Source organism: Oratosquilla oratoria, chromosome 11, assembly GCF_046742065.1.
Source record: "Oratosquilla oratoria isolate Oo_2021 chromosome 11, ASM4674206v1, whole genome shotgun sequence".
In the NCBI taxonomy this organism is placed as follows: domain Eukaryota; kingdom Metazoa; phylum Arthropoda; class Malacostraca; order Stomatopoda; family Squillidae; genus Oratosquilla; species Oratosquilla oratoria.
This window is the reverse complement of record NC_134787.1, coordinates 4,386,139-4,398,612: the sequence shown is the minus strand read 5'-3', so window position 1 is coordinate 4,398,612 and position 12,474 is coordinate 4,386,139. Positions and strand designations below refer to the sequence as shown.

The window sequence follows — 12,474 nt, the reverse complement described above, 5'->3', positions numbered from 1 at the left end:
AATTGTCCTTTTTACCTCCTTGACAATCAGAGTACTTACCGCTCCTGCTAATTTTATAAACCCTTCCCTATGGTTGATGCAGGGGTGGGAAGTGATGTAGGCTGCCTCCACTATTTTTCTTTTCTTTTTCTCTAGACCTTTGTGGAGCACCTCTATCTTTTTCCAATCTGGAAGATGACCACATTGGTCTAAATGAACTACTAGCGAGTTGGAGGTTCTGTGAGCTCTGACGTCATTTTTGTGCTCATATGTCCGTAGCTCCACTGATCTTCCCGTCTCTCCATAATATCCTAACGGACAACCACCACATGGTATATTGTAAATCGCGCCCTTCTCTATATCCTTTTCTGATCTATTTCTATTCTTGACAACTTCTCCTAATTTTTTACCCGTGGAGAAAGCAACGCTCACACCCGCTTTTGTGAGAATATGTCCCAACTCCTCCGCGTACTTCGAGTTGGGGACGGACAAAAACTCCGCCCTGCCTTCTCCGGACCAGTCGTCCTTCTTCCTTTTCATTATTACCGTTGCTTTCTTCCTCAATCTGTGCAGTAGTCCTTCCGGGTATCTGAGTTTAGTGAATACTTTGAAAATATATTTGATTTCATCCTCTAAAAAACTCCAACTGTTCTTTGTGTTTAACTCACCACCCTTCCACTCATTTGTCTTACATACTTCAACATATATATATATACATATATATATATATACATACATATATATACATATATATACATATATATACATATATATACATATATATACATATACATATATATACATATATATAATTAGATTAGATTAAAAATAAGAAATAATAAGACAAAATTAGATAGAAAAATCAAGTCAAATCATATCAAATCAAATCATATTTGATAAATAGAATAGATTAAATAAACAGAATAGATAAACTTATATAAGACAAAGTAAAATATGATAAAATAGATTAAGATAAAGTGAAATATAATAGAATACGATCAAATAAATTTATTGAAATAACATAAAGAAATATATATATACATATATATACATATACATATATATATATATATATATATATATATATATATATATATATACATATATACATATACATATATATACATATATATACATATACATATATATATATATATAATAGATAAAACATATTCAAACAAACATAAAATAAATAAAAATAATCACGCTCGAGCGATTGTGAACAACTTGACGTAGGAAACTCTTAAGAAGTGGCGTTAGCAAAAGCGGACCCGTATCTACATGTGTAGTGTTCTGGTATGTACTCTAAAACCAGCCTTTCTTTTTTGGCTACAGTGTACTTTTTTTTTCTTTTATGTCTGACAACTCTGGTGCTGGCTGTCAGACCTTTGCAATTTTGTGAACTGTGCGGAACCCTATTGTTATTGCCTGTAGAATTTTGTAGATGATTTGAAACGGTCACTAAGATCAAATACTTGTGAATTGGTATAATGGTGCTTGTATCATCCATCTGTATTTTTTCCGTGCTGGTTCATACAGTATCTGGCAACTCCACGTGTTTCCCCAAAGGGTTACTCCATGATGAGCGTTGGGGCCGCTGATATGTATTTTGATTCGCCATAAGAAATGTGTTTGGATTTGTGGTAATTTCACATAATCCCAAGCGTAACCTGTGTTTGATCTAACTTGGATAAACGCATTGGACCTACCCATCACACAGGATTACAAAGGCGGAGCATGCCGACAGGAGACCTTTTGGTCCATATCTAGGTCGGATGCTAGAAAAAAAAATCATAAATGATCAATAAATGAATAAATAAAAACTATAAAAGTGTAAATAATAAAATACATAAATAAATGCATAGGTATAGTTAATTAATTAACGAATAGGTAAATAATAAATAATGATAAATTGACATATAACTAATAATAAATGAGAATCAAGCAAAATTTAATAAACAAACGGACAAATGATAACAAAACAAATAAACAAATAATCTAAAATAAACGATCATGACTCTCGAATTTTCATATTCGAGTTTGTTCTTTCCTGTTCTTCGCCCCATTACTTGATATAACATCCCATCTTTTTTTTCTGTGTACTTTACGTTTGGCTGCATAACTGGATAATTTGGCATCTACCGCAATAAAGAAAGAAAAAATATATTGCGTATGTTATGACACTGAAATATTCAGAGTACACCAGACTCCATGATTTTTTTTTCTTCCAATAAACATCGCTTCTATCCTCAGGAACAGTATAGCATAGAGTCATCTTGGTCAAGAAGAGATTCAAGGAGGACAGCACAAAGGAGGGGCAGTAGGATTTAACGTAATAAACATTGTTCTTTGAGTTAAGATTACCTTCAAATCGTAAAAGAATACAAGATGACTCTGGTCAGTAGGCATGTCGCTAGTGACTTAGTCCTTGACGGAATGACCACGCAAAACCCATGCTATCAGTATCGCATACGGGGCAGAGCCGATGAAGTCAGGACAGACCACGAAGCAAAACAAGTACAATGTCGACAAGACAGACCAGTTAAGAGTACATGGCGAGGCGAGACTTAAGGAACACAAGAGGAGATCCAGAGACATTATAGGAAAGTGAGAAAAAGATAAAGATTGAGAGATACAACAGGAACGAGTAGAAAAAAGGACAAAACATACTCTTGTTGTTGTGGCGGATGCTAGATGATCTTTAAAAGTTGGGGCTCAAGCCTGACCAGGGCTTCGGTCGATCGGGACTCTACTCAGCCGGGGTCTACCCATCCCTCAATTGCACAACAGAAACGTTTCTGTTGCAAAAGCATAGTAATGTCACGGTTTTTATTGGATGAAACCCAAGGGTCCTCCCTAGGGTACAATTACTGGTGCATCTTAACCCTGCTACGCCCATTTACTCATCGTGTCTTTCCCACGCAGAGATGGAACTGGCATCGCCTACTGCGTTAAGGACAACATAGCCAATAATACCTTTACATTGGTTACTGGTGGTAAGGAATCCAGCAAGCCCACTCCTGAAACTTGTATATCAGTATGTGGTATGCTTGGCGCTGCCTGGGCTGGCATTGAAGGGGGCACCTTCTGTTTCTGTAGCTACGATCCAGAAGGTAAGCTGTCAGCTTTGGACTTGCTTTTATTTTTCTACATAATACGATCACTAAAGTGTTAAAATAAAAGACTCACGAACCACTGTTCCAGAAATGATAGGAAAGAGAAATTGCCAATTCAAATTAAGAGTTGGGAAAGGGAAAACATTTTAATAAAGGGGCCATGATAATAGGAACAGAAAAGGGAAAATGGAGATATAGATATAAAGCGGACAAGAAATGAAGGGTTGGCAATGAGAAAAAGAGAATTGTTGAAACGAAAGTCGACTCCATTTTTTTTTTTTTTTAAGACAGTGGAGGTTGGTCACTCCACACAAGTGACACAGACTCTATAGAACATGGTTAAAAGCGTTATCACACTGGGCTATTTTTCCTGCAACTGTTCGAGCAGATTTGCATCCCACAGCTTTTGGGAGCGAATGTAAAATATTGATGGAAAATGATTTTCCTCTAGTATATCAAATAATATTCTATGTAAATTGATAAGAAGACAAAACAGTTTTCCATAGTAATTTTACGGCGGAAAAGGTGGTGGAGGTGAGCGGTACCGCCGATTAATTGGAGGTTGGAGCTGCCTAGTGTATGACGCAAATTCCTGGACAGTGGAAGAAGGTGGTAGATGAGGTGGTGTGGGTAACACGTACCTTAAGTGATTGATGAAGGGAGGGGGAAGATAGCTGCAGTTGGGGAACCGAAGTCCAGGCGATTTGTATCACATCTCGGGACCACTCGCCTTCCCTCCAAGGCAAGCGTGAGAGTAGATCAAAGAGGGGGGAGGGGTATGATGGGACAACTCATTAAGTGAACCGTCCTAGGCTAATGAAACCCAGAACTCCTATTGTGAGTTTTAATGAATTGAATAATTAAACACTAGAAATACGCTACTTGACATTAAATAAGGGTTTTAACAGTTGGATTCACACATACATCCTATCTATCCTATCTCCCTGCGCGCCTATCTAGGGGTCCTATCTAGTAAATACTCTTTGTTACTTGCTATTATCCTTAGAGGGTCTCTGCTGGGTGAGGGGATGACTTCCATGGGGTACTGTTCCTCGTTCTGGCAGGATGCTTTTGCTATTGAAGGATATCGGTGTTGTCGATCACGGCGGGAACCCGGGTCATCCTTTGTGATTAGCCTCGTGGTGGGGGAGCGGGTTTGAACACGTAGGGGGCTTCTTGTATACGCTATCCAGTTCCTTTCAGGTCAGTGTCCCGAGGAAAGGGGTACAGGTACGTACGTGACCCCTTGATACACGAATGATTTGTTCACTGGAGGCCTCTAGTCACTATTCACATCCCCATGATGGTCGGGATGTCACACACAGCACTCCACCTGATAAGTTTCGGAAGGGGATTTGTCCCGCAATTACTCTTCGAATGTCTACAGTGCGTAAGCGCTCACTTAAGGATGTAAATCCTTAATAGCCACATGAGGGAGGATAGGGCGCGATTGGGCTCTCAAGGACGTGAGCGGCCCGAACCTCCCTGATTGACCCTAATGGATAGACTGACCTCTGTCTCGCGGCATGTGAGGTCGTGATGCCCGCTAGCCGGCTTCCGACGTTGCCAATAGTTCTATGTCTCCGTCCCTAGTCGCAAAGGGTACTACGAATAATGTTCATGCGGGAGGGTGACACAGTTCCAATTGTTCCTTGAGGTAGACACTGTTCACGAGCGTGTTAGACACAATCCTAATTATTCTAATTGCCTAGCTTAAAACAAATATGTGGCAGCGCGCAGGGGGGGAGGGGGTGTGTTTGGGCGCTTTGTTTGGGCGCGAAAACCGTTGAGCTTGGCTCTGAGAACACAAATAAAAAAGGGGGGGTGTTTCTAGATAATTAGAAGTCTCTCCCTTCGTTAAGGCACTGAAATTGATTGTCAAAATGGCACGACAGTTGAAGAGGATAACGAGGAGGAGAAAAGACAGGATGTAGCTACTAGAAGTCTTAAGGACTCTGGTAATTCCCCCGAGTATAGGGAATGAAGGGCCGTAACGGTGAGAAATCAGACGAGAAAATGGGAAGGGGAGACAGCGAGCCGGGTGTCACAATTTCAAAAATTGTGACAGTGTAGGCCTTATGGTCTCTTGCAGTCTTCTTTATTCTTATGTTCTTAAAAATAGTCGAGTGTGATAACATCTTAAGACTCTTGTATAGTCAGTAGCACTGTAAAAAGTAGTGGTTTCTTATAATATACAGTAATGAGAATACTTAAACTATCAGAAGAAAAATCTATAACGAAAGAGATGATTGCTGTCTGAAAGGTTGTTTTAAGTACTGTATACAGGTGAAGAAAATGGACCTTCAAAGCAATGACAACGTATACATTTTTCTTTTCTAGTCAGTTACAATACGAAGACCTGGAGTAAGGATTTTGTGTACGGAAATAGAAGTCATTTCACGACGTAGTCAGATTTCCACAACTGGAGAGGACCGTATGAGGTGGGACCGAACTCTAATCTAGAGGAGGTGGAGAGGGGCATGCGATGGTTTGTGATAGTGGTCAGGGTGGCGGGCTATCCCGAGATGATTCCGTGCACTATTTCCATTGGAGGAAGATAGTTCTGTTATAAAATTCAACACGAATATGTTTTAAATTTCACAGATGGAATGGAATCATGAGGGTGAAGGGAAGGGCTTAGGATTTGACTGGAAAAATTATAACCTCCTTTTCCCTTCCTCCAAATCCTCGCTTTATACCAGGTACCCCTACAGACATCACTTAACGCTTTCAGCACGATGTACTCTTTAGAACTTCTCTAAACGCTAAGTTACTTCACTCAGTTGATGAGCTCCCACCCCAACCTTGGGCCAGATCGGGAATACGAGCGATCGAGGCCCTCGTGATCCCAGTCGTCTGTGGTGTTTGTAACTTTGTTACTTATTCTATATATAATGTGTTACCGTACTGACAGGGCTAAACACGGTTCCAGAGTTGATAGGAAACCGAAGAGAAGTCCCATTGTAATCCACCTGATTTTATAATGTATCGTGTCACCGTTGTATGACAGATCCGACAAAGTAAGGGACTGGGTTCAGACGGCGGCAGATGTTTCCCACGTGTTTACCACATGTTGGTGGCACGCGTGGACACACCTGAGATTCAAATTAAAATTCAAAAGATTTATTGACATATTGAAATTATACATCAAAAGGGGTGTATTAGTATGCAAATATACCCGCACACCTTTGAGTCCTAAACTCTGCATTATGCACATTGTTCGATTGTCCCAATTTTTATCACCCACATTTTCTTCGGGTAACAGTGTTATAGCTTAGTTTTTCCGTGCGTGTTAATGATTTTCTTTATAAATATCGTTAAATTAGGAAAGGTAAACCAAATACATGCTTGCCACAACACCGTACATATCACACTGTTTCTGTTTACACCATGGTGCCCAAAGCGCGCGAAAACATTAACAAAACAAAAGCAAAAGGCGCATATCGCCATGAATCTAAACATTGTTTTAATCTGAACAAACTACAAACAGTTTAACTAAAGACTTATCGACAGTTCCGGAAGAAATTGACGATTCGTTGTGCAATATGACCTGCACCGACGGCACCGCCTGTGGCGGACCCCCCGGGATTCTCTCCGTGTGGAAGGCTAGGGAGAATGTGATGCTCAAAGACCAGCTCGACGTCTACTTCGAGAGCCAACCTGAGATTCAGAAGGTGAGGATAACTATGGTGGTTTAATCCCTTTCTCTTTGAGTGGCACTTCCTGGCTGTCGTAGGGATATTTCTTTCATCTCTGTGACAGTTCCTTGATGGCGATGGAGTTAACCCAGGCGATGGGCCTGCTCACACAAACACCCAGACACGGAAACAAATCTAAATAGTCTTAGGACAGGGACTGACAAAATTTTAAATATAATATGTATATTTTAGAACTCTGCGTGCCAACAATACCTTTAAATATGCAAGTAATTGTTACCTATATGCAGTCATTACTTTACCAAGTTGGGGGTGCCAAAGATTTAATTATTGGGCACTGATTTATTGTCATATCTTGGTTAATTGTAGTTTATCTGTTATTTCTTCTTATTAAGTTTCGAAATCACCTGGCGCGCCAGAGTCAGGCGTATCAGGTGCCAAGTTTAGCACATGTACCAATGGTTGCCCGTCCCTGTTCTTGGAAATGAGAAAGTCTAGACCAACATAATTTTTGCTGGAAAGACCTGCAACCAACCAATGAAATCTAGCCAGAAGTCTTTCCTGTTTGTTCACATAAGATTTTTTTTTTTTTTTTTACCGAATATCATTGTATTTCCATTTTCCAGCAATATATATATATATATATATATATATATATATATATATATATATATATATATATATATATATATATATATATATATATATATATATATATATATATATATTGTGTGTGTGTGTCATCCAAGAGCTGTCAATCACGAATCCGTACATACTGTACATACACACGTAGGCCTATATACATACAGGGCCCTCACATGGTGGGGGGGGGGGACAGGGGATGCATATGCTCTGAGGCGGCACATTTAGGGGGGTGGCAATTCCAGTCTGGATATGCCGCCCACAAGGTTGAAAAAATAATCATGATAAAAAAAGGTCTAAGGAGCCCTGAATATTTTACCGTAATTTACGAATTTTGCGTTAGAATCAACGGAATATAAAATATTTTTCCATTATCCTTTCTGCAATAGGGACATTAGATACAAAATTTAAAATCAGTTTAACCATTTCACAAGTCAATAGCTAAAACAGGCTGTAAGGCCCCTTTCACACTAGGCAACTAGTGACCGTCACTAGTAGCGGTCACTAGTTGCCTAGTGTGAAAGTCTCGGGCAACTGCAAGCAACCAGTGACTGTCACCGCGTTGTGGAATCCTTTCTCATCATCTCATTAGTTGAAAGAATGGCATCAATGGAGGAGGTGTTTCTGTTGGCTTTGATGGTCAAGAAAAAAAAAAAAAGAGACGCTCGGTGACGGCAACTGCCAGTGACGGTCACTTGTTACCGGAGCGGACAACAGCCATAGCCTGTTGCGCAACCGGGCAATTGCAATGACGTAGTGTAAAAGGCTCAATTTAAAATAATGGTAGGCAACTAGTGACCGTCACTAGTTCCTAGTGTGAAAGGGCCCGAAGGGATGGTGGAGATGGGGGATGGAGTGGGGGGGGGGGGCGTCACTGAGACCTTTGTCCCGGGGCGGCACTTAGTCATGTAAGGTCTCTGCATACATACTTATAATACACACATACATACGTACATACATATATACTTACATGCTTATATACACATACATACATATATACGTACATAAACAGGTAAAAAAAAACAGACCAGTAAACGATGGACGAAAGGATTGGAACACTGGCAGTATCATACAATATATCTACTGTACATCATTATCATTATCACTACCAATATGAATATCAAGATCATCAATGTTAATATTAGTATCAATATTATATATTCAGTGTAGCCATATTTGAGTCTTTTCGTCGATAGCTGGTGAACAAAAATTCGGTGGAGGTTTTCGTGAACTCGTCGATTCCGGCTGTCATCGACTTCGGCCAGGGCACTGACCTCCTCCTCGAAGCTGGAGAGTCCTCCATCACCCAGAGCTACGAAGGCCTCAGCGGCGTTTTCGACATCGTTGGTTAGTATTTCCTGCTTGTCCCAATCTGTTTTGCTTTCAGGACTCCCTCCACTCTTCACTGTTTACAGTAATACACTTCTTCGCAAATGCTTCTTCCTTTTTTTTTTCTTCATCTGCAATTATTTTTGCTCTTGTTCTTTCCTTACATTCTCTCTACTATCTGCACCGGGCTGATTGGTTAGGAAAAATAAATAAATAACGCTCCATTAGCTCCGTCCATAGCCATGTTTCATGACACACCTACTTAGAGTATTGCAGAGAAGCAAGATTATATTTAGTTGTAGCCAAAGCCACCAACTATGATCGTTGTGCACAAATGACCAGGGTAAGTGGCAGCCACCACACCCTCTATAGAGCCCAATAAACACAATTTATCTATCTTGACGCAATGAAGAACCCAAAAATATTATGTTCAACTGAGGGCCACGTTCCATCAAGACCCTGTTCAGGCTGTAGGCCACTTGCCCTTCAGGTGCATAGCAGAATCATCTTGCATCTACTAAAGTAGCTGTATTATTGAAACTAATTGATATTCTACACCTGTGGTCTTATAACAAATTGTAAAGCAGTTCGGGTGGAAGCATCTGTGCTACTTGCAATATCTGAGCATGAGGTTCATTCTGCTTCGTGAACACGATGCTACTAGCAAGATTTTCCCAGTGACTTGTGGTAGAAATTATACACTTCATTATTTATTGTTTTAGTTTGCATGAACTCCCTCAACACCGATCTGCACATTGTAGACTTCGTAGTGGCTGATGCCAGATGATCTTATTATCTGTATCTAAGGGTTGGCACCTCCCCTAAACCTTTCTTCAACTGCATGATAAATTTGTCTGATGCTTGAAAGAAGAGAATCTATACAATACGCTACAGTGTGAAAGGATTCAGTATTGTCTGCGGTACTGATGTGTCCACTCTCCCTACTTTCCAGTCTCGCAACCAAAATCCAAGTGGGAGAAGAGCCTCAGGGTGGAAAATGACCTGCCACCTGTCTTGGTCATGGGTTCCTGCGACGAAGCCGTTGAAGTGACCCAGATCGCTTTCTGTAGCATTCTCTTGGCCAGGGGTAGCTTTGATGTTAGGCTCCGGGCCGCATTGAACTCCACTGAGGAGGCACCAACTGAGCTGGAGAGCCTCGTCTTCCCTATGGTGTCATGGTCTTCAGGTCAGTTATTTGTCACTTGAAACCCTTTGCTGGACACAGAAGGCCCTGGTGAAATCTAGCGACAACAGGGAGAAAAAAATTATCATATCAGTAATACTTAGGTTGCTGTTTGGAAAATGTATTATTCTGGATGTCATCAAGCTCCTCTACTTAGCTGAGGGATATCTTTCATCAGTCAAAATGTTAAATCTATTTCAAATTCTCATCATAGTGTTAATAACTTATACATTATACTGGTTACCTCAAAGTGATCTTGGCTCATGAGGGGGAAATTTCCTCTGTAGTCAAATGATAAGATTTAAGTATGTTCATGCTGTCAGATATTCCATATAATTGTTCATAAGAGGCTATACTGGTCTTGACAATACCCAAGGGAATTTATCATATATGACTCATTAGATCATGTAAAGATGTGTAACTATTTTGTCACTCTTGCAGAAGATGCAGAGTCAGTGCTGGGTCACACCACCCCGTCTTCGCCTCCAGGAATGGATGATGCCATCCCTAGCCCATTGCAAAATTGTGGATCAGTGGCAGTGTTGGCAGGGACACGTCTGAAGGATAATTCTACCCTGTATGCTGTTGAGATGCTCCTTGCTGGACCAGGAGCTGTGGCCATTTACGTAAGTCCTTCTTTTGGGTTTGTATCTATGCCCTTTCCATACAAACAAATTTAATTTGTGAGTTTAAGAAACAAGTGCATTCCCATGCACTTAAGTAAATGGAGGAAACAAAAAACTGATCCGTGACAATTGATTTTTAATTTGGTTGTTTTTTTTTGTCCTGGTCGTCAACAAAATGACTTCTTGGTCCCTTGATAGTACTTACCCTGGCATGCATCTTCAACCTTGATATCAGTTATATGTAGATTGAGAATCTTTCTTTGGAGGGCCATGTACATTAATGTTATTTCTTTTTTCATATTTTTCAGTCCCAATTTAAGTTTTTATACTTTATCTTAAGTTTTCAACTCTAGCAATATTCCAGTAGAAATGTTTTAGCACTTTTCTTAATTCATTTCAATACTTGAGTGTGTTTTATTTCTGGTCCTGATTTTTGTTCTTTGTTTTTGATATATTGGAGACTTACTTATAATCTACACAGTTCTTATTTGTGGAGTTTATATTATTTCTTTGCCTGACAGTGACAAAGCTTACGATTATGAGTAAATCTTGCACATTTGCCAATAGATTAAGTTTCTATTGCTGTAGCTGAAACCCTGACACTTAAAACACTGAAAGGTATATAATGCATCACCTTTAGCATATGTTACTCTTAATAATAATAATAATAATAATAATAATAATAATAATAATAATAATAATAATAATAATAATAATAATAATAATGATAATAATAATAATAATAATAATAAAAGGTTTATCTCAATTGCAGTAGTACACTGACAATAATACATTACAAAAGTTGATTAAAGATATAAAACTTAGAGTATATACATGGTACAAGTTTACATAGAGTTGATTGTGTGCACAGTGGATGGGATGGCACTGTTTTTGTAGCAGTCAGTCCTTGGCACTTTGATTGGTTCGAGCCTATTTCTGTGTCTAGTGGTGTGGCGAGGTGGTGGAGTATCGGGAGGGAGGAAGTAGTACATGCATTTATGATGCAATGTTGTTCCTCATCATTCCTGGCCTTAATATTCCTCAGATTTAAAATTATCACCTCATCTGCCTGAATTAAGTTTCCAGATAATTTGTTCTTCAATCATAGTCTTTATAATATCATTATCATCCTGATGTGCATTACATATTTTGATCTTGGGCATAATTTTTCTTTACCATGTCCTTACAATATTGAATATGATTTTATGTATTTTCAAACTTGTTTATCATCAAAGCTCACTATCAGGTAATCCTATAAAGTATGTTTTACACTTTTCAATTGATTTTCAATTTTGGCTCCATAAAGGTTTATTACTATTTATGGCTTTCTCATCTTAATTGGTCATTTCCTTTAGCAACATGTTCTTTGTCTTTTCTTTCAACTTACATATCGGTTAATTATCTTCTTGCTTTCCATTTTCCTGCCTTTTCGTTTAGTTGATTAGGCATTACTTGTTTATGAGCCTGAATGACATATAGACCTGTCACTCATCAAGTTTTGCAGACTTTCAAGTCTGATCAAAATGACTAAGATTCATAATGACTTTCTAACATTTTCATTGTATTTATATATAATTTTGTTATTGTCTAGCATCCCTTTATGTTTATCTGATATTCTTTAATATTCATCCTAAAAATGGTACAATTACAGAAATTACAGCATGTGACTTTTTGGTGAGCCGCCCTCCCACATTGGCCACATTTTGTCAAATCCTCAGACTCCTCTGTATAATTCATCCCATTCATCATCACTACCAGCAATTTCTTTTCCTGTTTCAGCTTTCTAATCTTTCTTCTTGTGCGGACTAAATCCCATTTCATCACCTAAGATTTCTCCAAATGTAGGTTTAGATTTTTGTTTCTCTATGGTATTTTCATTTCTTAATCTAATCATTTCATTCTCTATTAAACACTTCTTTTACCAGCATCTTGTTAAAGTGAAT

General features: G+C 39.0%; 1 protein-coding gene across 1 annotated transcript in view; it reads left to right on the top strand.

Annotated features, from left to right (window-relative positions):
• The first annotated feature begins 6,532 nt into the window (after positions 1-6,532).
• The window catches only part of LOC143029930 (uncharacterized), a 69,776-nt gene continuing 63,834 nt past the window's right edge, over positions 6,533-12,474 (top strand). Inside the window, exons 1-4 of the mRNA XM_076193141.1 lie at positions 6,533-6,769; positions 8,590-8,740; positions 9,675-9,908; positions 10,347-10,531. Of these exons, the coding sequence (XP_076049256.1) occupies positions 6,641-6,769; positions 8,590-8,740; positions 9,675-9,908; positions 10,347-10,531 (699 nt within the window). The 5' untranslated portion in view covers positions 6,533-6,640. The remainder of the gene's footprint in view (positions 6,770-8,589; positions 8,741-9,674; positions 9,909-10,346; positions 10,532-12,474) is intronic.